The sequence below is a fragment of the Xenopus laevis genome, chromosome 5S (genome assembly GCF_017654675.1).
Source record: "Xenopus laevis strain J_2021 chromosome 5S, Xenopus_laevis_v10.1, whole genome shotgun sequence".
Classification (NCBI taxonomy): Eukaryota; Metazoa; Chordata; class Amphibia; order Anura; family Pipidae; genus Xenopus; species Xenopus laevis.
The window spans coordinates 88,194,355-88,220,262 of NC_054380.1; the positions used below are offsets into that span (position 1 = coordinate 88,194,355).

Below are 25,908 nucleotides of genomic sequence, written 5' to 3' on the forward strand. Positions count from 1 at the left end.
CAGTTTCTTGCAGTAAAGTATTAAAAGTACTGATAAAACATATATGATGCTCTTGCATCACACCTGGGAATATAAGCGGACTGCACAGTTAAGCAAATAAATGTATCTTTTTAATTTACGCTTAGATCAAAATCTCCATATTGGTGAGGTTGAAGCTTCCTATAAAATATCTGGTCGCACAGCCCATATAAATCGTCATGCTTAAGTGCTTCATGTCATAATGCGGCCAAATGAATGCAATACAAGTATGACAATCAATGGTGATGCCTGTATTATATACTGTTGTTTTGTGTTTATAAATGTAAGGATAAAGCTTGTACTCAATGGACCTATGTTTTAAAGCAAAAAAATGGACACCTTTGCGAATTGTTTTTGTTTGCTTGCTCCCTCAACTTCAATATCTATCTAACTTCTCATAACTATTCATTTAGACACAAATCTATATCTGCCCACTGGAACACATTCTGCAGTGTTGCTTCCTCTGGGTCACCAGGTCCTGACAAAAATGGTTCTTTTCTTCTGAGATTAAGTGATGCACACTAATGTAATCTACAAGGAATCTAATAGAAGCAGTATATATTCCACCATGTATAATCCTGTTAGTTACTAGCATGTAAAATAAATAGAGGGAATTCAATTTCATTCTTAATCATATTAGGAGTTTAAAGGAGGAGGAAAGACTCTATACAACACTGTCTACAAATCTCAGCCTTAACATAGTCTGCAACATATTCCCCTGGCCACAGCTCGGTGTCCGGTGGCTTCGTTTTCCAATGAAATGTTGTGTCATACAACTCAGTACCTGTTACAATCCAGCGCTGCTCCCCTTTCTCCCCTAACAGAGATTTCACCGGACAAACGCATATGTGCCAATATTCTTGACTGTGTTTCCCCCTCCAACCTAATCACATTCTTCAGATCACACCCCTATATGAAATACCCACACTCATATAAAGTGATACCTACAGAAAACATTGGCCTTGCTATAAACATGTGAGTGTTTACATTTTGTTGAACAGCGTAAGATATTGATGACACAACAGGGTCAAGGGAAGAAAATGTTTTGCGTATGTGCAGGAGCCACAGGAGGAAGTGACATCAGTGGTTAGAAAATGGTGACCAAAATCTACAGAATACACAGATTACTTTGAAGACACGTGATGTAAGAATATGCATAGAGATGAACTACTATAGCGGTTCTGTAGGCACAAATGTGATAATACTATTGAAACTTTTGTTATTTAAACTTTTCCTTCTCCTTTAAGTTCACCTAGTAAAAATCCAATTGATCTTCAAAATAGGGTTATTTTCCAGTCTCCTGTCTATTTCAGTTTGGGAATATGGCCCAGCTTCTAAAATTGCAATGGACAGGATGCTCCAGTGGCTTACAGGTGATTAAAAAGGTCACTCAAATGACTTTATGTTCACACTTCATTGGAAATTAGCTTAACTGGCAACTGTGTGAAAATTTGGAAATAACCCTAGAAGATGTTTTAAATGTAATTAGAATTTCATTTTATGACATGGCTTCCTAATAAGTTTTAGATTTATTTGCCTTTATACATCCATTAGTCTTGCTCAAAGGCCGTGGATTTATTTGATCATTTCACCCTTTTAAGGCTCTTATTCATTGCTAGTATTGTTAGTGTAATACTTATGTATTTAAAATGCACGCTATGACATTTAGAACAGTGGTAATCAAAGTGGCAAAAGCCCATTGATAAGATACATTTGTACGCAGCACCTTCTCTTGGTTCGGAAAGCTGGTCCAATGGCCAGCATTTTTATCAAGTTGTGTTTGTAAAACTATTTAAATATTGCATTTATTTGCTGTGTCTTAACATGGCTCTTATATCTGTGTTTTGGATTGTGGCTCAGGTTCTTCACTGAGCTCACAGTAGCACATAAAACAAAAATATTTAAAGCTGTCTTTAGTAGCGTTTACTGAAATTGTCTACCTGAAATGTTAATAGGTGGTCTGCATTAGGTCATTTTAAGGGGAATTTGCTCAATCCACCTGTGTTTTAAAACAGTCTGAAGTAATGGATAATTCAGCATTATTGGCAGAATTAAAGTTAATTATAATTTATGGATTAAATCTGGGCATGTTAATGCAATATGAATAAATGCAGAATGAAGTAATTCGATGACATGTCAGAAGATGTGGTAAATCTTCAATTAATGGCTCCATGACTAATGGGAGGGGGGATCATTGGTATTAATATCATGATACTATCAGTAGCATAAGCTGTGCACTGATTGACAGGATTCGTGATGGTTTATACATGTTGCACATCTACTGACTTCCAGGTATCTGGATGCAACACACCCTTTTATCTCATGAAGGCAACAAAAGCCCATTGATGTGACTGTTGCTATACTTTTAGTTTTTACTTATTGAAAGGCTTAATAGCACATTTTTCTTGATTATGAAGAAGCTCCATCTGTTGCTGCCTTTTGTAGATTTGGTGGCCTTCTGTGTGTTTTATTTGCCTCATGTGTCAGAAGAAAGCTAGCACCAAACTATAATCCTTCCCTGCGGGACCTTGCTTACTACATACCTTAAGCTGTCCTACTCTGAGCAGTTATTACTTCACGCCTTACTAATTTTAGTTTTAAAGCATTTATAAAAAGTAAAGAATCTGAATGTTCATGTAAACAAAAGCCAAGCCTTATTTCCTCAGCATGTCAAAAATCAAGGCACCAGACAGGACAGCAGTCAGAGAGAAGAGAAAACAAAGCAAGTTATAACAGAGAAGCAGCTCTGTCCTCCTGTGTGTGCAGTTATAGGCTGACTGCAGGCTTCATCACTTCAGACTGTATGCATCTCTCACTATTGTGCTGTCTTCACAGTGCACAGAAGCATATGTAATCATTTCCTCTTAAATGACATTTGCATTATAGTTTCTTGTAAGGGCTAATAGGTATTGGATGTCTGGTTTTCTTAAATAAAGTGTCCCTCATGTTAATATATACAATTGTGAAACATTTTCCTGCCAGCAATCCACACCTACCTAGCTTCTTATGGAACATCACGGCTCATTTAGTAACATAATGAATTACTGCTATGGTGCAGATTTAACCATATTAGTTCGCAAAGTTGATTCCATATTTCACATGTTTAACTGCTAGCTCTACTAATGCTTGTTACAGTGCATGCACATTTGTATAATTGCTCCTCTGCATTGTAAAAGACAGCCATCCCTACTTTATAATATTGCACCTCATTAATTAAAACAAATTTAAGTAAAAGTTCTGGCAAGCATTACCTGAACATAATCTCCTAGTTAACTATTATAGAATGTACATAAATGTAGGTTATCAGCATCTGTAGAACTGCCTCCTGTAGTAATGGAACTTTTTAACAGACCATCTTTATAGTAAACAAATTTTTAGCACACAATTGCTATTGAAGCGATTATAATATATTATTCCAAGAAACAATAGGAACCAGGGTTGATAATTTGCAATCCCCCTTCCAGTTCATATTTCTATGCAGAGTTATGGTGTAGTCTAGATTTCTCTTTCCCTTACTATAGTTTTATTCTAGAACATAAAATATTTCCTTTTAAATGTTGTGCCTCGACTCGTTGTTTCACGCGTTTTGATTTTCATGTTATTTTTGCGCTTAAGATATGTGTGTGTGGTTGAGGAAATTAAGAGTCATAGTATTGCCGTCACATTTATTTTCACTAGTGTTTGAAATAGTTCATGGTGTGCTCAATTCTTAGAAAACTAAACATTTTCTTATTTTTTTTTTAAAGAACAAAATATTTCTGCCATAAGTATAGCTTCAAGTTATTGTTGCTAATGTTAAATACACTGTCCATCCAGATTTTTGAAACTGGTTGGACAGTGATGATATTTTTGGAAATTATTGTCAAATCAACATGAATATTTGTAGTGCCTTTTAAAGAGACCATATCATCAATAAGTAACTTCTGCAATTGTTCCTTGTTCCTAAGAAAGTATAATTCAGTGATAAATGCCATTTCTTTCTCCTACAAACAGCATTTCTGTTTTTTTGTATTGGAAAGATTGCAGCTATCTTTATAACAAAACATTTAGACAACATTAGACTGAAAATCATTTTAATTGTTAACATCAACACAGAAATTTTCTTAATGTTGGCATGGAACTTTGTATTTGTACCTGGATGAAGAACTGGCTAAAAGATAGATTACAAAGAGCGTTGGAACATTTTCCAATGGAGTACTGCAGGGGTATTAATGACCTGGCGGGGGGATTCTGTATAAGCAATCTTTCTGTAATTTGGATGAACAAATCTTAAATCTGCTAAAAATCATGTAATCAATACCCAATAGGATTGCTTTGCACCGATATGGATTTATGCAACTCAATTTAAAAAGTACCTTTGTACAAATACAAATAAGTACAAGATACAGTTTTATTACAGAGAATAAGGAAATCATTTTTACTATTACAATTATTTGCTTAAAATGGAGTCTGGGAAATGGTCTTCCCATAATTCAAAACTTACTGGATAATGGTTTTCTGGATAAGGAATCCTATACCTGTACTTTATTTGCTTTATTAGCCATGAAGTAATTATGCCTAGAATAGCACAGTTCATCTACAAAAATCCCCAAATCCTTCACAATTAAGACCCAAAGCACTCTCCCATTTAGTATTTAACCAACATTCATGTTGTTGCTGCAAACCTCCTTTGCAAGTTTGCTGCCCAGTTCTCTGCTTTAGTCAAACCTCTCTGGAAATTGCAGCATCCTGCATGGAATTTATAGTTCTGCCCAATTTTGTATCCTCTGCAAAAACAGAGCTAGTTAATTTAGGACAAACACCTGTTGTACTCCACTAACAGTGGTTCTTTTAGAAAATGTTCCATTTACCATCACTCTTTGCAATCTATCCTTTAGCACATTCTCCTCTAAGTATAAATATTGTGATCCAATATTACTTCATTTAATCACTAACCCTTTGTGTGGTACCGTATCAAATGCTTTAGCAAATTCTAAGTAGATCACATCTACTACCACCCTGATGTCTGGGTGCCAGCTCCTCAAAGAAGGCAATTACCTTCTGGCAAGATCTATTGCTAATAAAATCATGAGGCACAATGCATTCAAGTGTCATATCTCGTATTACCCCCACTTTAAAGCTTTCCAACCACTGATGTCAAACTAATAGGCCTATATTTTTTAAGCTAAAAGTGGGATCCCTTTTTCAATTATGGCACCACATTGCAGATCACCAATCTTTCTAAACCATGCCAGGCATCAAAGAGTTATGGAACACTTGGTAAAGCAGGGTTTCAATCATAAAGCTGAACACATTTTATTTCCCTGCGGTTAATACCATGTTGTCCTGGACCTTTGTGTGCTTTCACGTGTTCTAGTCTCTCTTCATCTTCCTTCTGCGTTAACCAGCCATTTATGGTTATATAATTTGAAATGAGTTTGTTAAAAGAGAAACCTATATTTGCCGGTTCCTCAGTTGCATAAATAAACTGATAAAAAGATTAAAAAAATAACACAGATTTTCTTCCTGTCCTCCTGTTCCGATCAAACAATGTACCTCCCTCCACTGCATCTTGCTTTATATTTTAAATTATTTACATATTTAAATAAAAATTCTGGATTTAGCTTATGCCTTGTTGCAGTGCCTTTTTTATTCTCTATTTAACGTCTTTAATAGCTTTTTTTTGCATGTATAATTGGTCTCTGTGTACCTGATAACATTTTCAGCTGTCCAAACTAACTTGCCTGAATTTTTTTCTTACCAACCTTATTGCTAACCTTTCTATAAAACCATAATGGTTTTGCTTTGTGACATCTTTCCTTGCTTACTAGGGGAATAAACTGAAATATATATTAGTTTGGTAGTATTTTTTTTTTTTTAAAGATTTTCTTTATTGATTTTCAATTAACATAAGATAGAAGAACAGCAAAGCAAGATGAGCTTTCCCAGTTACATAAAATGACATCCCCTTTGAGTCACACATATCATATATTTGTTTAACCACAAACAGGTTACCATATCCATTTAAGGGATGGCCAGCCATTTCTCCCAGAGTTTCCCAAATTTTTCAGGGCAACCACGGGCAGTATATGTCAGTTTTTTGCCTAGGGAGCTGTAGGCATAGTCTATTGGCATGGTAAGTCCTTCAAATAGTCCAAAAAATGTATTCATAAATCTAAGTACTGTGGCCCAATATTGTTGAATCTTAGGACAGCCCCAGAAAACATGCAAGTAGGTACCAGCTTCCGCATTGCATTTAAGATGACCCTGATACATAAGTGTGGGGTTAAATACACTCTGTTTAAGAATTTAATGTGAATAAAGCGATCTCTGATACATATATTAGTTTCTGGAATTTGTATATCTACCCATGTTTCTTCCTCTAGTGATGGGAAATCAGAGGCCCATTTCCTACACACCTGATGTATGGGATCAAAGTTCCCTTAAAGCCCAATTGCATAAAACCAGCTAAGGGGCTTGGTTAATTCGGGTCTACAACTGTAGTGTTCAAGGGTAGACTCAGCTATCCGTGGGGACCCCTAAGGAAATTGGGCCTGGAATGCGTGTCTTAATATTAGGAATCTAAAGAACATCTGGTTATGAAGGCCATATTCCTCTTTGAGCTGAGCAAACTGTTTCAGCTCACCAGCTCCAATTGTATCCCCTAAGTATTTCACCTTGGCATTAGCCTAGAAACTAACCTCCGGCAAGGTTCTGAATTCTCCTAGTGCATTGTTACCCCAGAGAGGGTTCCATTTGGACCAGGTGTGAGATTTTTTATGCCCTGACAACACAATCTTCTGAAACACCTGGATTACCATTTTCATGGGGGTGGGGTCATTGGGTACAATGCAGGTAAGCCTCTATACAGCTGGTTGGCTAGAGATGACTGCTGTCTCTACTACTGTGGCCTGGTTACTGAGGTCTGGTTCCCATCTTTTAGTATAAGGGTAATTGTAGCCAGCTTGGAGCTATCCGGTAACTGAGCCCCCCATGGGATTGCATTAAAAATTTAACTGAGCTTGGGTCCCAAGAATTCCTTGTTAGCCTTGTACCATTCTATGGGGAGCCCATCTGGACCTGGGGTCTTACCGTTGTTAAACATTTCTATTGCCTCAACCACCTCCTCAGAGGATATCTGCTTGTTAAGACCCTCTGCCTCCTCTGGAGAGAGTCTAGGAATTGCGGTACTGCGTAGGAAACGGTCCAAAGTATCTGGCCTACTCTGACTCTTAGAACTATATAGCTTAGTATAGAATTTAAAAAATTCCTCGAGGATATGATCTGCGCTCGAATTTCTTGGCCCCCCTCAGCTATCAATTTAGGGATTGAAGTTAGTTGTCTGGGATCCTTCGAGAGGATGGCTAGAAGTTTCCCACTTTTATCCCCTTTATCATACCAAAATGCGGCTCTCTGAAGTTCCCCCTGTGAATACTTTTGGACATACGCCAAATTAACCTCCCTCTGCGCAGAAGCCAGGTCTGCTCCCAGTGACTCATTCGGATCCTTAATAAATTCTGCTTCTGCCTCTCCCAACTTACCTCAAAGAGACTCCAGTGGAGTATCTTGTTTGACTCTAGCTGCCTTAATTAGCGAGACTTATGCCCCTCTCGCAAATGCCTTGACTGCGTCCCAAACTACTTGTTCTTGGGTGGATCCCTGATTAAGTGCCCAGTACTCTTTAAACTGTTTTTCGAAGGCATCCCTAACCTGCCCATGATTAATCCACTTTGGAGGCAGTCTCCATTGCTACAGTCTACATCTCCCTCCCAGCTGCAATTCTACCTGGAGGGGAGCATGGTCAGAGCAAATTCTTGGGTTGAAGGACAGCAGAGCCTTACTTGGTATCTCACTGCATATTGCTAGTTAGCATATATATGTGACTGATGCAGGATTTTACCTGACTCTGTTTCCTTTCCCATACAGCACCCAGTGCAAAGTCTATATCTTATTTTGCCTTGCCTAAACAGTGCAGGAAAGTCAGACTGTGTTCAGTAAGAAAGCTGCTTGTCCCCTTTAATGACACTGTTCCAGGCAATATGGGTATAACCAGATACAGACAGGTAATAATGTAAGTCCCTAGACCTCTTTTACCCCCTTGTTCTTGCAGCCAAGCTGTAAAATGGTAGGGAGCTGGAGTAACAGCTTACTGGCTGCAACGTGCTGCACTTACAGCCAAGCTGCAAACTGACAGGGGACTAGCGACGCTCCCGGGGGCCCACGTGCACTCACCCAAACAGCTTTAAGGGTTAGCGCCGTCCTACAAAGGCTCGAGCAGGGTCTTTTTCTGAGCAATTACTAGTGGCCGGGGCTTTAAATTTATCTGCTGTCTTCCTGAAGTTGCACTTGGGCTTCTCTCCTAGATAGCTGTACTCTTGTCTTTAAAGGAGACCTGTCACCCAAACAAAAATAGCTGTATAATAGAAGTCCTTTTCAAGTTTGAAACCCAGATTATTTTATTAAAACGACCATACTTGTTATTTTAATATCACAGCAGTCTTATCTTGTTTGCCTTTCCAGCCTTTATGCCAACAGCTGGCCAGAGACGTGCAGATTTTACCGTTGTATCCGACAAACGATCAGACATCACAATCTTCCAACCTGCCACTAACCATTCAGATTAAATAAAGTAGCAAAAGAACAAATCAGACTATGTTCTGCCCATGACCGCAATCTTATGAAAGTTATGTCCGACAAATAGCAGTGACAGTCACCCATTTATAATGTCAGATACTTTCAGAGAAATTATTGTTAGCCGACTAAAATCTTTTCACCTGTCCGATTCACTAAGCGACTGATCAGCATGGTACGGAAAAATCGGAAACTTCGATTTATACAACTTTATCTATGGCCAGCTTCAGGCATAGATGCACTTATTTCACTTTCCAACATTCAACCTCCCTCCTTACCCTCTAATTGTGTAGCCAGTGCATGGGCATGGACATCATGTCTTCTTTTCTGATGCGTGCACGTGATTTTTGGATGATACAAAGTTTGTCTTGATATGATATAAATATTTTTTAATATGTAAGTTGTTTATTTTGCCTGAGAAGCACAATAAAATAGGATTTGAAATTATTTGTTAGTATGACAGGTCATTAGTATCAAAATTTGGAAAGACTGCTGGGTCATAAACAGCCCAGGGCCATGTTGATTGGAGTGACTAAAAGTCTGCTTAATCTACTGACTTGCTGCCTTACCCAATATGGAAACTAGGAAGCCAGGATACACCTATATGTTTGATATTTTTCTAAATATATTGTTTTTGTTGGTTCACAAAGACCTATATTACAATACGCCTGCATGTTCTACAGCAGTTTACAAACCAGCTGGGCACAATTAAAAAAATCTATGTACTAAGAAGTTTATAAACTATACACCAAGGCAGCTGTCACTGTGTACAAGGATTTGCACATGAATCATTTTTCATAGTATGTGTGGCTTTCTGTTAGGTTTAATCTTTATATCCTCACACATAAAACACATTCACACTAAAATAGTCTCTAGCTGCCACCCTCACCAAAACATGCTTTTGAAATGTAAAAGTGACTGGCTGTTTTTAAATCTGACAGAAGTGATCTGACTGCACGCACCATCCATCATTCTTTTCTGCCCCATACCAGTTTGTTGAGTGATGTCATTCCTCTTCTGTTCACTTAGATTTGAGCTCAGTCCTCCTCTAGGTGGGATTATGACAGGTGAAGATAAATCAGTTTTGTTTGACTTTGTAGCAACCAGAGAAATAAAAGACTTTATATAGACTTTAAAGGGAAAAAAAAGTTGGCACCAATTGTATCTTTAATAAGATGAAATGTGTTTTACTTGAGGGAGTTTACATTGATTTTCCTTTAGCTTCCTAGAAACCTTGGTTTTAGGCAGGTCTATTAACACCGTGTGTTCTGCCCTGTATCTGGCACCTCTCAACGAAAAAGTGATAAAATAAACAGATTGTCACTTCACTGTATGTGCCAGCTTTGTCAGAATTGGTTTCTAACACAGTGTACATGGGTAGAGAACTTAGAACTTCAACAAAACATTACATCTCAAAGTGGAAAAAGCATACTTGTTTCCCTCCCATTTATAATACCTCATACTCTGACCCTTTACCGTCTTAAGTCATGTCTGCCGGGAGCTTTTTTTAGATTATTTTGTGATTCTTATACCATCTCTACAATGTAGCACTATGCCTTTTGGTTGAGCTGAGGTCCAAGAGCTACAATTTGTGTTTGGCCCTTTAAAAACCCTTAATAGCTGTGTAGCAACTATCCCATTCCAATTCAGTTGGGGATATGCAGCCTGACCTTAGAGCAATGTGGAATGACCATTTCCCTAACCCAAATCCACAGTATGTTCTGCTAACTTCCAAGTCATATGAAATCTGCTTTTTCACCGCAATGTTTTAGTTCTGGAAAGTTTAATGACTTAGAAGAACATGTTTTCAAACATGTGAAGTTCTAGTATACTGCATCACATTAATGATGTCTTTGTTTTAAATGAAACCTTTTTTGGGTACATTAAAAAGTTTTATTGTACAGTAATGACATCTATTCAGAATGCTAGAAATCTTGGTTTTCTGGATGATGACTGTTTCCATAATGTAGAACATTATGCTCTAATGGATAGTGAAATTAATTTAAAACCCTTATGTTTAAAAAAACAGGGACCTCCCATCCAAACTGGGTGCACAGTTTGAACAGTTGATCCCCAATACTTCCTTTTAATGTTCTTGTTGAGTAGAGCTTTGGAGTTTGTGGCCGCCATCTTGGGATACTTGACATAATTTTCCCAGCTTTCTGGTGACCAGAAGCATGTGTTATTGAAATTGTTACGTCAACTTTGCATACTTCTGGGTTGGTGATTGCTGGGAAAAGGACATCAAAGTGGCCAAAGATGGTAGCTGCCAATCCCAATACCCTATGTGCCATTTTTCGAATGTATGTGGCAAACTGGGTGTAGGGAGAGGGGAGGCAGGCATTTGTAGGCTATTTAAAATATTTAAACAAAAATCATTCAGGTCTCACTGGATCAGCTAATTATGTTCCTAGAGCCATTGGTGAAGAGAACTTCCCATTTTAAAAAATAGTATTTCAACATTTCCAAAATTATTTCAGCATGCTTAATATGATTTATTTTTACATCATTTAGAGACTTTTTAAATGTTGCATTTGTCTTACAAAAATCATCACTAAAAAAAGGTTTTCTTAGCATTTGATCACCTAAATGTGCATTTCTGTCTTGATTTAAAAAAACAGGCTAATTATGTGTTATATCCATCAAAGTCCATAATTATGTTTTTGAGGTTTATAATTGCTTCATCACAACTCATGAGCAGAGCTTTTCCCTTCTTTTCTGTTCAATCCACATGGCATGCAATCTTTATTGCTAAAGATGTGAATGAACACCCAGGCCTTGGTGGAACCATTGGTGTCAGTGATGGATGAGTAGTGTTTTCACCCAGAAGAGCATCAAACAGAATTAATGTCTGTTTGTTACACGTTATGGATTACAAAATGTAATGGACTCCTTTTTGTTAAATTTGCAGTCAACAGTTCTCTGCACTGAATGACCTATCCACCAATAGATCCTTGTGTGTGTAGGTTTCTGGATGGGAGAGAGCCTCCTACTGAGACATAGAAATTTTTGAAGACAATAGTGTTTTTGGGAATTGATTCAGCTTGAATACGGTGCCTCATAGCTCAGCCATGCAATGTCTAAATTTAATTTCCACAGAATCACCATTCTTAAAGTCTCAACACACAAACACAGGGTTTGGGGGAATTCGACTTCCAACATAATGGGTTTTTGGCGTCCATAGTCTTCTGAATACCAGGCCCATGGCTAATCGTTTGAAGAGTGACCCTGTGGGCGGTAACAATCATTGTAAATGTGTGGTTTTGTGCTGTGCGTGAGTGATGTTATGTATTGTGATGCAGTCATGCAGTTTTCAATTATCAAGCATTACCCTCCTCCGCTTGTCGGCAAAGAGGCGACAAGTTCTTTTTTTATCCAGTCTAATGAATTTTTATGAATTCTTTCTCTCTAGTGTGTGTGTTGTGATAAGTGCCTTGTTTATTCCACTACAGTTCATCTTGGAACCGATAACTAGATGCATAGATTGACTAAACCATTGTACCCTCCCTGTCTTTTTGACATCTTTATTCTCTTACTCCTCCATGGGTATTTCAGGATTGATATCTCTTAAAAGCTTAAGAACTGTAATTTGTTTTCAGATTTTTTTTTATTGAAACTAAAGCTGTTGCTGGGTAGCCAGAAGTCTGTTCAGCATGCAATTTCAGGGAGGTTTAAAATAATTTTGTTGAGTGTAGGGTATATTCACATTTTTCTTTTTTTTTTTTCCTTTTTTTGCTCACTCCAACTTTTCAACTTTCTGCTTGGATTGAGAAGGTGATCCCTGTTATACAATAAGGTTATTAAAACAAGAATGATATGAAGCGAAAATAGTTTCTTGAAATACTGCCTATAAAGCCATCAGTATGACAGATACAATTTGATTGGTTGTGTTACTGACTGCATATGCAAAAAAAGTTTTGCATATTTCCTGCTTAGACGATGTAATCCATCAGTAACTTTCCATTGTGGACCATTTATATTATAAAGAGTGTTCTTTGCAAAGCGGATGGCAAGTGCCTAGTTACTATGCCAGATATAGTCTTGTAAGCGCCACTATTAGTTAAATTCTGGAAACACTTGCAGAGGCTCTACAGTATATTAGTATGCAGTTTTTCTGTACAGCAGCCTACTAACTTTACATGTATGAGATTTCACGCTGCACATTCAGTCATCAGTAATGGAATACTTTCTAGAGTGCTTCTAACCTACACCAGAATCTTGGGGTGACAGCCCACAAGTCATTTTGACTAAATACAAGTAGCAGCTCATTTCAGCATCTGGTTGCCTGGTAAAAAGAAGTGCCATCATTTCTTCTGCCCTTATTGTTATTTGGCAGCTGGTGTTAAGGTGGTAACATGTGGGCCATAGGGGTTAATTGTCTTGATGCCAGATTCCACCTAGAGAGGAAAAAGAGTTTAATTAACAGTATGGGTAATTTATTTGTTACTTTTCCCATCCTCAAACCACAGAGCAAGTTTTGCCAAAATGTCTACATTAATGTCTAGTGGTTGGCTCTGATCAGTGTTTTATCCAGTGAGTGACTGAACAGTGAGGTATTACCTATATAAAAAAACTTTGCACATAATTTGTTAATTAACATAATGTAATATAGCCTATGTTTTACACTTAAGAAAACCATAAGTCCCCTAGCACAGCTGCCAGAGTGATACATATGAAATCTCCATAACAAATTTAAAAAAAATGAATGTTCTGTAATATGTAATCACTCAGACCAGAGTATAGGCTTGTTTTCCTCTTGCAAGAAAATCACATATGCCTTTGACGTTGTGAGGAACTTGCCTGGTGGTCTAGTGGTCCCCTTGCACCCAAGGAGGGGACACCCGCTGCGTCTGCTTCGTTCAGCATCCTCTTGCTGAATGGCGCTGCATCTTCCGGGTTCTCCTGCTGATCAACTAACTTCGGCTTTATTCGGCATGGTCACGGATGACATCATCGCGCTGGTGCGAAATTCAAATATTTAAGGGCGCAGGCGCCTTTTGTTCATTGACCAACATAAAGGTCTATTCTGTTTTTTAGTTAACTGTTCTGTGTTTGACCATGCCTGTTCCTGTTCTAGTCCTATTTACTGTGTGTTCTGACTCGTATTTTCACTATTCTTCTGGATCCCAATTTGAACACGCTACCTTTGTAATTCGACTTGGCCTGTGACCCCTACTGTGCTCCTGTCTCTTAATTTTGTACAACGCTGCCTGATTTGGTATTCTGACCCGGCCTGTGACCTCAACTTTGCTTCTCTCTTGATTCTGTACTGCAAGGCCTGATTGGGTATTGACGCAGCCTGTCTCTAGACCAAGCTCCTATTCTCCATTCCAGTTGCATGTTTCCTTGCTCGCCCAGAACTCTCTCCTTGGTTCTCTCACATTAAGACCTGGCAGCATCCCAGTAGCGAAGTGCTCCACCCGAAGTGAAAGGTTGACAAAGGCAGAACAGTGAGCTGTGACCGGGACCATGGGGTTTGTTCTGGGTTTGGGAGATCTAACATCAGACATATTCTGCATGTGCTCTGATAAAATGTAGCTGTTATATTATTATTATTTTTTATACAAAACAAAAACCGTGTTTCAAACAAGCTTATTTGAATGATAATATTTTGTTCTGATGTACAATTATCTGAATTTTCATGGCTGACAATTGTACCTTCTAAACACTTTTTTCAGGTCAGTTAGTTTCAGATTGTTCTTTAAAAAATAGACTCTTCTTTCAATTGCTTTCCATTTTTCCAAAATTAAAGTTTACTGTTCTTGTCTCTGGTGTTTCCGTCTGGCAGCCAATTGCAGATTCTTAACTGTTAGTTTGTTACAGTAGTTGCTGTTTTTTTTCAGAATCATCTGTGGGATTGTAGCAACTATTGTATTAATTATAACAGTTGCCTTTAATGAAATTCAGTGATTCTGCTCAGCAGGGACAAAGATAAGATATGTATCAACTAATGTATCAATTTAGAAAACTTTACAGAGTAGCAGACTCCCCCCCCCCAGAGCTGCTTAGAATAAAAAATATATAATTGAAAAAAGTCTCTGTTTCTAGTGAACTATCTGAAAATAACATCTGAAAACATATATGAGGTACAACACATCTGACTGTGGACAAGGTCCAGTATAGAGTTAGTGAACTGGAGCATGTCTGCAACCCTCTGAGCAACCAAAAGGGCCACAGAAGCAACTAGATGCCAGTGAACTTACAGCAAGGCAGAGGAAACATCCTCTTACTGAAGTGCTTGCCAGAAATAGCAAAGGGAGCTGACTCAAAGACTAGGTGGGGACAATAACCTTTCATCAATTTTTGCTGTTGAGAGAGCACCAGATTACCTTGACGAACTTTGCAGCCAGGGCACCACCACTAGGAGCATAAAAAATCTACTGTTTAATCTTCTGCTGTAGCACCGACTTAACATCATACTTATCCCCAACTTCTCAGTTCAGCAACACAAGCAAACAGGACAATTCATCTGTGTTAAATATAGTATTAATGATTTAGTTCAGTAGATAATGTTGTAGTGTGCCATTGTGAGTTACTCTACCCCCTTGGAGTATACCGAGCTGCTTATCTTGGAGAATAAAAGTGTCCACTCTCGCACTGACTGTTCTGTACAAAGCCAAGATTCTATTTTAGTATTCTAAATGTCACCAATATTGTTTAAAATAATTCTTCTGCAGGAGAGGAGAATATGAGCACTACCTTTAAACTTTTTGTTTTGTTTAACCTTAGTACAACGTGTAACATTTTCCCCATTTTTCCTGCAGCTGAAATTAACTTTCACTTTGGACAAAGAGAGTGGGATGCCTCAAGGATGCTACATCTACCAATACAGAGACAGCAACAAGTATGTTAACCATTGTTTGCTCTCATAGCAAGCTGTTGTATGTTGCTTTGCAACATTTGGTAGAGTTGGGAAACGTCATTATCATTGCACCAGTGATTTTGGGGAAAGGTTTTAACTTATACTTGTCTGCAAAGGGTGGATGTGAAGCCTATGTTAAAGATAATTCTGTACATAGCAAAAAATCATGTCTCTACAACAGGTTTAAACTTTATAGCCAGTTGAATGTGGATTTTACACCCTTTAGCCCTCAACTTATTAGCAGCTGACTGAACATGCTGCTGTACTCCCCTTTTTTCTTGCTTTTAATTCTGTCATCATAAAAAATGTTCTTTGCCACCACCTAGTGGTTTCCTGTAGTAGTATCCTTGACCCTTTACATATCTCCTGAAGCTTTTGAAATAAATTGCAATTTTCAGTGTGTGCTGTACAGATTTCTACACTTCTGCATGGAAATTGAGAACTTTGAGGACCCAACATTGGCAAGAAGATTTGCACAAGTGCAAATATTGAAATTTCTCTATGCTATATATGTAGTTTCTTGACCTTAAAGAGCCATTATAAACTTGTGTGTATTAAAAGCCCAATAAAAGGGGTTCTGTTGGAATTGTGCTTTTCTTATAGTTAAAACTTTAAAAACTCAATTTAACAATCTTTATTTACAAAAAAGCTCTGACTTCTATAGGCCTTACAGTAATAATAACTATAATTGTAGTTCTTATTGCTACTCATTCTATATGGGCTGTTGAAAGGTAAAAATATTCAAGAGCGCGCTTAAAATACAAGCTATATTTATTTTACAATTGTGAAAGCTTCTTATATATTTGTAATGCAGCCATGAAATTGTTTTAGCTTTATAAATTCGGCCAAAAACCTATACCTACTGCAAAACTTGCAGTAAAAACCTTCTTAAATCAGAAGGAATTTGCATGCCCCATGCTGTAAATATATCACTGCCTTAACTTATGATGTAGACTATGGTATTTTTCAATTGTGTTTTTTTTTAATTATTTAGCTTTTTGTTCATTCACTCTCCACTTTGGAATTTTAGCAGCTATCTGGTTGACAGTTCAATTCTCACTTAGCTATTTAAAGGAGAGTAAACCCTTAAATAAGAGACTTCATTTCTCAGTTGAGGAGACAGGACCGAATGGTTAGTAACATAGCAAGTTAGGTTGAAAAAAGACACACATCCATCAAGTTCAACTTTTATGTCCATGTAAAACCTGCATTAACTTCTACTTGATCCAGAGGAAGGTAAAAAAAAAAAATGCTTCTGAAGCCTCTCCAATTTGCCTCAGATGGGGAAAACTTCCTTCCTGACTCCAAAATGACAATGCATATTGAGCATCAAACTGTTCAGTAGACCCTTAGTGTTCGTATTTAGGGTGGTTTAACATTGTACGTAAGAAATTGTGTGAGATAAATGCTGCAAATTGCAGTATTTTAGACAATTTTCAGAAATGTCATTAAAAACTGCTGCCTTTAGCGTAGCTTTGCAGTTTGGAGTAGAAACACATAATTACCCATTTTGGATTAGTCAGAAGGTACTTTCCAAAAATATTTATGGTTTTCAGGGGTCACAATACTTTTTTGTAGCTTTTACCACACATAAAGCTGGCAGTGTGTTAATAAATTATAAGCCATCAAATAAGTATCCACAAGGTAGGTTTTTGGGGTCTTTACTTCGATAAACCTATGTACATTAGATAGCAAACTGTTCATCAGACCCCTAGCATTCATATTTAGTATGTTTTAGTATGTTTTATAAAAAATATGTGGGAAATAAGATGCTTCAAAGTGGAAGCTTTCAGGTGATGTCAGAAATATCACCAAAATCACCAACTATAGGAAAGCTTTGCGGCATAGTACAGATATCGGTTTACTTTGGAGTAAACTGACATCTGTACCAATTTTGGATTCAGGGGAATGTGTACTTTACAAAATTATATGGCTTTCTCTGGGAATGTACTTTTTTGAAGCTTTATCCCTTGTAAAATGCTGTAAATTATTTTGCAGTACCTTAAATGATATCATATGGGGGTGTCTTCATCTTGGGACTCCCCACATGCCACATACTTAAGTAAACCAAAACACGTTGGGCATAAAGCTGTTCAGTTGACCCCTGGTGTTCACATTTAGGTTGTTTTACCCTGGTTCCTAATATTACGATAAGATGCTGCAAATTGGAAGCTTTAAGATGATTTTCGTTAATTTTACCAAAATCACCAAATTTAGAAAAGCTTTGCGGCTTGGTACTTTGGAGTAGAATGACATGCATACCCAATTTGGATTCAGGGGAACGAGTACTTTTCAAAAATATATGGTTTTCTGGGGGAAGACATACTCTTGTACGTTTGCCCCTTGGTATGGGGTATCTTATTTTGGGACTCCTGTATGCCACATACTTAGGTAAATGTATGCATATTGGGCATTAAACTGTTCAGCAGATCCCAGTCATTCATATTTAGTGTTTATCTTGGTACCTAATGATATGTAGGAGATAAGATGCTGCAAACTGGAAGTTTTAAAGTGATTTTCAGAAACGTCACCAATATTGCAACATTTAGGAAAGCTTTGCGGCTTGGTACTTTGGAGTAGACATGCATACCCAATTTGGATTTGGCGCAAAAGTGTCCTTTCCAAATATAAATGGTTTTCTGGGCTGAATGTATTTTTTTGTACCTGTGCTCATAAAATGCTGTAAGTTAGTTAATTTTGTGGTATCTTGGATCACAGAAATTATAATTCATATGGGGTGTGTTCATTTTGGGGTCCCTATATGTTACATACTTACCGTAGGTAAACCTATGCATATTAGGCATCAAACGATTCAGTGGACCCATGGCATTCATATTTAGGGTGTTTTATCTGTGTTTTTATCTGGATTTCCTTTTATTTTATTTTAATTTTGATTTCCTTTTTTTGAATTTTGATTCCTTTAAATACCTTAGCGGTGTACATCATAATCTGTATCTGCTTTAATTCCACTATTACAAATTCCACTATTACTTTTCGTATATATTCTTCAATGTGAATAGCAGTCGTGAATTTTAGTTTTCAAGCAAATTTTTGAGTGAAATCAATCTGCTTGCAGGTCACTGAGTAAAATGTTAATGGTTACTTTATTTAAAAGAGCTGGGAATGCAGCAAGCAGATAATGGATAAAGTTGTCATTTTATATGTATTAATTGATTTCAAGTTTTAAATTACAGCGCACTTATGTACGATTTCCTCTGACTTCATACATGTAAATATTTAGTTACCCAGGCCACAGAATGACTCCATTTTATTGCAAAAATGCATTGATGTGATGCAGAAAAATCTTGTACACCTGAAATGTAGCACCAAGCATAAGAGTCAATCATACAAGAGAAGTGTCAGCAGGTAGAAAAATGGATGACTGTAAAACAATCTTAAGCTATGTGCAGTTTTATGAGGGTTTTCTTTGAAACATTGCATAAAATGTAGTATCCATCAGTCTACATGTCTGTTTTAGTTTCATTTAGTCCTTTACATTATTCATTCCAGGCAGCTACGTCATCCATTAGTAAAAACTGCAGACATGGTTTTAGTATACAACATTTCTTTATTACAATCATTTTGGAACACTTTGGTAAAATGTCTGTATTCAAAGTAGACTTAGCTTAGAAGAAGTGTAGATTAATTTAGGCCCAGAAGTTTTGTTTTTAGAATAAGCTAAGGAAATTGACTGGCTGAGTAGAGAAAATAGACTTCTTATCTTTTGCAGGTATCATAATACTTCTGCATCTGTTCTTTAGCTGAATGGCTGAACAAGCTAGACCTAAAACCGTCTGCATTTGTGTATACGTCATTTTGATTAAAGTCATCAGGCAAAAATAGTCATCTATAATCTTTGCATTCTGCATGTGAGCACAGCCTGGTGTTTTGTTTTCTTTATTTCGATTATATCCTAAAATGCTAGGCATGGTCGGTGAGCCTGGGTGAAGCCCGCATGTCAAGAAATGTCTACAACAACAAGAGTGATGCCTGAAAACAATAGTTTTTTTAAAAAAAATTGCTCCCAGCAGTGCTAGGCTGTCCTGGTGTAGGCAGCACCAGCATGAGCTTAATGAGCAAGATCCTCAAATTGCTTTTTATGTTTATGCATGTGACATCAGATTGTGAGGTGCCTCCGTCAGATGCTCTACTTGTGCATTACACAACATGGCTCGCACCAGTAGCTTCATCCTGGTGTGAGTTGCCTAGTGCTGGCAGGAAAAATGTAAAAAACAAACATGCAAAAAAAAAAAAAGTTTCCTCCAATTCGAGTTCGGGCTTTACTAGCCCACACCTCTGGTGGGGGAAACTATTTTAATGTGACAGGGTGTCCTTTAAGGGGAAATCATAATAAAATTCCCATTTTTTGCAGTGAAAAAAACTGCTTGTGATGTTACCAATGTCCGACAAAGCATTATTTCTTTCAATGATTACCGTTAAATAGAATATTTTAAAGAAATAATTTTAGTAAATACATAATAAAATTTTAATGATTTAATGCAAAAGATTGCTGCTAGCGGGTAGAACAGTTTTATTTTTTTGTACATGGCTTGTAATTGGACATTTCTCATGTTTCATGATTGTTTTCTCCCTGATCACCAACCTTTTGGAAGAGTGCTGTAATGTAGATGAGGTATCCCATAGCTTTGATTTCCAAACATTCAGAATCACTTTGTGTTTCGAAAGATTTAATACTAAATGACAAATATTTTAGATTGTTGAACAATTTAACTTGATAAGACTTGACCCAATTTCTCATTTACTTGGAAATACCAAATATTTTGATGGTTTTGTGTTTTTCTGATGTAATTAGTGAGCTGAGAGAGGCTCAAAGGATTAAAGTGATTCCTTGGCAACTGATGGTTGTATTGCAGTGATAAAACATTGCTGTGGGTTCACTATGATTCCACAGGCGAAGATATTTATTGCCTGTCAACTCTTAACTACTTTGACAGTAGCTAAGGGCCTTTAAAATATTGGTATACTTTATTTTGCACATTAGCCCTTCTACGTCTGGGTATCTGCATTTATTAGTTTATGGAATTTGCAGTACAGATTACTCAGGGATATGAATATGCTTAAAATACAAGATGAATAGATTTTAATATTGTTAAAATCTCAACATATTTGCCTAGTTTTACCAACTAAGAACATTTAACAACAGGATTACTTATCTTTTGCTCTAAGAACAAAGCAATATTATTATTACATTTTTCTAGAGAGCCAACATATTGTGCAGCGCTGAAATATGTTTATTGTTATAAAATAAGTATAGTGTGCTTGTAAAAAGGTAGCTCATGAGCCACTGATGGAAATTTATACAACACATAATTCCCAATTTACCAACTTTGCCTGTATACACAAAGTGACACTTTACCTATTTAGAATATGGCATACCACATAGTTACTTGCGTTCAATTATCAGTCACTGGGCAAATTTGCCTGTGGGCAGTAACTCATAGCAACCAATCAGTTGGCTTTTTTCAGGCAGCTGCAGGTAGAACCACGAAAGCAACAATTTGTCTGCAATGGGTAACTGCCCATGGGCAAATTTGACCAGTGTTAATAAATGACCCCCAATGAGTTTAGTCCATACTTACTGTTATTTTGCCACATACACAGCAATTGTTGCTACTTCTTTCCTTTTGTTATTAACTCCTGATTATCACATGGATAAAAAGCCCCAATTTAACTGGCCTTACCAGTAATGATGTAATATTGAGGCTACCGTTAAACTAATGGATTCTAATTTTGTGTCAAGGTAAGGAAGGAATTCTGCAGAATTCTGCAGAGTGAAGTTGACTTAAATGAACAGTAACACCAAAAAAAAGTGTATCAAAATAATAAGAATAGTGTGTACTGTAGCCCTTCGGTGGTAAAAGCTGTGCGTTTGCTTCAGAAACTCTACTATAGTTTATATAAATAAGCTGCTATGTAGCCATGGGGGCAGCCATTCAAGCTAGAAAAAAGGAGAGGGGATAGGTTACATGGCCCATTACAGATAAGCCCTGTCCTATAAAATGGTGTTTTATCTGTTGTCTGTAACCTGTGCTTTTTTTTCCAGCTTGTGGCTGCCCCTATGTTACACAGCAGCTTGTTTATATAAACCATAGTAGTATTTCTAAAGCAAACACACAACCTTTTACCAGTGTAGAGCAACAGTAAATTATATTTCAATTACTTTGACACACTTTCATTTTTTGGTGTTACTGTTCCTTTAACAGCTTGCCTGGGTCTGATGAAAGAATTTGTTTCCCTCTCGATCAGACTTTTACAGCCAGATGCCTATAGTTGCCAATGTGCATCTGTTCATAGCCTCTATAGATTTTTATGACTCAGATGCACGATCACATTTGCTTCAGTTGACCAATTGCACTTATGTGGCTTTGTAAATGAGATCTAACCTTTCTGATAACTGGCCCTGTACTTGAAACAATATGCTTGGACATCATTCGTTTAAATTATTATAGGTTTTTCAGGTGTTGAACTTGATTCATTTTATTTTACCCACCCCCCCCCCAATATAGTTTTTCAATTTTAGTATAATCATACATAGATGTTGTATAAAAAGACTTTCCAATATTCAGATAATCCAGCACACATTGAATCTGACATAAGATATTTTCAGTGTTTGGATGTATTATCCCCCCCCCCCCCCCCAAAATAAAAAACATCCGCAAAATCTCTATTTAGATTAGTTACATGTACCTGACCAGGAGCAGCTCATTCCTGAGTAGGTGCCATTACATGGGAGTTCCGTATATTCATGTATGCTGTGTATTAGCATAATGTATTTTTTTTTGGCAAATATAAGTATAGGACCTGTTATCCACAATGCTCGGGCCCTGAGGTTTTCGTAATTTGGATCTTCATACCGTAAGTTTACAAGGAAATTGTGTAAATATTAAATAAACCCGACAGACTGGTTTTGCTTCCAATAAGGATTAATAATATATTTGTTTGGATCAAGTACATGGTACTGTTTTATTATTACTACAGAGAAAAAGGAAACCATTTTTAAAGATATGGATTATTTGAATAAAATGGAGTCTATGAGAGATGGCCTTTCTGAAATTCGAAGCTTTCTGGATAATGTATTTCCAGATAACTGATCCCATACCTGTAGTATGATGTTATTTTCAATGTGTCATATTAAGTTGCGCATTTCTATATTAATGTGACTGTTTGAGTCATAATAGTGTTATACACCATTAAACATTTGCTAAACTCAGGTTATTCTTGGTAAGGTAAGGTTCTTTAGATCTACAGTAAGCCTTCAGTTTCATGTCTCTTACTTTATTTCAGCTTTCTGTAATTAATTAGTTCTGCTGTCAGTCACAATAAATAGCCTCACAAGAAATTTTCCTTTTTTTCCTTGCTTTGTGCTCGCCCTGAATTTTTAGTTCTTTAGTACTCTGGAAATTGTCTCCGGATAGAATGATGTATATTTTTCCCCACTGAGATAATCAAATTAGGCACCCATCAAAACCAAAGGTTTCTGCATGTCACTGAAAACAGTGTTTAATGCTGAGTGAAACAAAACAAAACAAAACAGGTAAATTGACTCCAGATAAAAGTGTCCCTTCTATGTATGAATGTGATCGGAAATGAGGTGCATGATGTATATTCTCTGTAAAGCACTGCAGAAATGTCTGCGCTATATAAATACCAGGCCATAAATCAAAATAATATAACACTATAGCCCACACTTTGTAATAACCTACTATTTATGTATTATAGTGATGTTCTGAAAATACTTTCCTGCAGATTCTTAATACTATGTTATTTTCTTTGGGAATTAATGGTTAAGAGCAGAATTGTGTTAGTCAAAACAGTTACAAGTTAATGGGGAAAATGTACCCCCCCCCTTAGTCTCTGCCTGTAGGGGTCATTTCCCCCTCTCCCTTAGTTTACTAGTTTTATTCAACCTCTTCCTTCCATTGTTTTTTGGTGACATGATGGATTCTGGGTCTTCATGTCCCTGGTCATGTGACTTGTGCCTGCACTTTAGGAGAGAAATTCTTTCTGGCAGGCTGCTGTTTTTCCTTCTCAATGTAACTGAATGTGTCTCAGTGAGTCATGGGTTTTTACTATTGAGTGTTGTTCTTAGATCTACCAGGCAGCTGTTATCTTGTGTTAGGGAGCGGATATCTGGTTACCTTCCCATTGTTCTTTTGTTTGGCTGCTGGGGGGGGGAAAGGGAGGTGGTGATATTACTCCAACTTGCAGTACAGCAGTAAAGCGTGATTGAAGTTTATCAGAGCACAAGTCACATGACTTGGGGCAGCTGGGAAATTGACAATATGTCTAGCCCCAATATGTCAGATTTCAAAATTGAATATAAAAAAATCTGTGCTTTTGAGAAATGGATTTCAGCGCAAAATTCTGCTGGCGCAGCACTATTAACCGATTCATTTTGAAAATAATGTTTTTTCCCATGACAGTGTTCCTTTAAGCTTACTAAAAATGTTTTAAATATTCATTAAACCCAACAGAATTGTTTTGCCCCAATAATGATTTATTAGATCATACGTTGGATCATGTACAAGGTACTGTTTTCTTATTACAGGGAAAAAAGGAAATCATTTTTAAACATTTGAATAGTTTGATGGAGTCTTCAGGAGTTGACCTTTCCATAATTTGGAGCTTTCTGAATAATGGATTTGCATACTTCCTAACTGTTCCATTTTCAGTGGGACAGTCCCGCATTTGACAGCTAAACCCGCAATCCCGCATTTGTACTGAAATGTCCGGACTTTCTCTGCACTGAACAGCCAGAAAAAGATACAAAGTTTCTAACTTAGTTCGTTTTTGGCAGAGAGCCCAGAACAGCCACCAGGTGCAATGAAGATACTTTTATAACAATTTTCAGATAAGCAAATAAGTAATTGTAATTCTCTATTGGGAGAACTTAGACTCACAGCTTAAAGGGCAATTCACCTTCATTAGCAAAACTGTAATAACAGAAAAAAGCACAGAAATATGTTCAACCTTTCATAACCTGCCAAATTTGGTAGAATAAACATGGTAATTAGGGGGTGTGGCCACAAAAATGGGCTTGGTCAAAACCTTTTTTGTCCCTCTTTTTATTTCCAAAATGTTGGGTGGTATGGGTTTGTGGATAACTGAACCCAATAACGTATGCTAAAATGCATACTGTTGGTGATCCATAGGTCATGGTACAAGGGACATATACTACCTGAGTTTTCCAGCTGGTGGAGGAGCACCCGAATCCTGTAGAGGAGCCATCATTACTGTCACCAGAGGTGAGAAGGTGGTTTCTATTACAACCAATGACAGGCTCCTCCACAATATTTAGGTACCAGTTTAAAAAAAAAAATAAAAAAAAAATAAAATAAAAAAAATAAATAAATATATATATATATATATATATATATATATATATATATATATATATATATATATATATAATAAATAAATATATATATATATATATATATATATATATATATATATATATATATATATATATATATATATATATATATATATATATATATTTGGTGTTCCATGAGCCGTAAGTATCTGCGAGTCTAACATTTAATACATCTGTGTATAACATTTAATAAATGTTTACTAAACATTTAATAAATCTGTGTATTAGAACATGGAAATTCAGGATGTAATTCTATCTATTGTGCAATGAGTTTAGCATGTTAAATTTAAAAATATTATTCTGCATCAAAATAGAACCTACAGAAAGTGTATCTGCCTCACGTAAGCTATGGCCTCAGGCTAACGCTGTTCTGGTGTGATTTACTTGATAACATCTTACCTCCGTGTGCTCCTGATAAATTTTGCCCTTTGTATTAGTGGTTAGAAGCTTGCTAAACCTATTAAGCTGTGTAAAGTGTTCACTAGATGTGCCAAAGATGAGCTCATAAGAACAAGTCTTGAGATGTATCCAGTGAAATGAACCCTTGATCTCTTCTCTCCATGAACTAACTTTTGCCACTTCTTGATATTTCACAACTGTGCAACTTTTTAATTTACCTAATCAAAGTCTATGGTATTAGTCATCATTAGTCCTTGTACTGGATCTTTTCTTTTGATGTGAGATCTGACTTAGTAGTTAACAGCTTTGGAGCCTAGAGAACATAAGTAGGCTATTGCAACTTCCATGTTATGCCCCCTGTTTGATTTGATTGAGGTACTTTAAGAAATAAAAAAAGCTGCAGTGCATTTTGCAGGCACACATTTTAGTCAAATCCTGCAGCCAAATGTTTTTTGTTTGTTTTTTGTTTAGGTATGAGCAGACACAAGTTCAACAAATCTTTAATTCTTGTGGTCTTCTTGTGCACTCTATCCTTTGTGCTTTCCGTTGTCTTGAGCCGTGTGCACTTACACATGACCTAAATGCTGCACTCTGGTTGAACTCAGAAACTTGCTGAAACTAC

General features: G+C 36.9%; 1 protein-coding gene across 3 annotated transcripts in view; it reads left to right on the plus strand.

Annotated features, from left to right (window-relative positions):
• The window catches only part of dis3l2.S (DIS3-like exonuclease 2), a 203,490-nt gene that overhangs the window by 132,232 nt on the left and 45,350 nt on the right, over nucleotides 1-25,908 (plus strand). For all 3 annotated transcript variants that reach the window (XM_018265604.2, XM_018265606.2, XM_018265603.2), the window contains one exon: nucleotides 15,393-15,472. In XM_018265604.2, coding sequence (XP_018121093.1) covers nucleotides 15,393-15,472 — 80 coding nt within the window. The remainder of the gene's footprint in view (nucleotides 1-15,392; nucleotides 15,473-25,908) is intronic.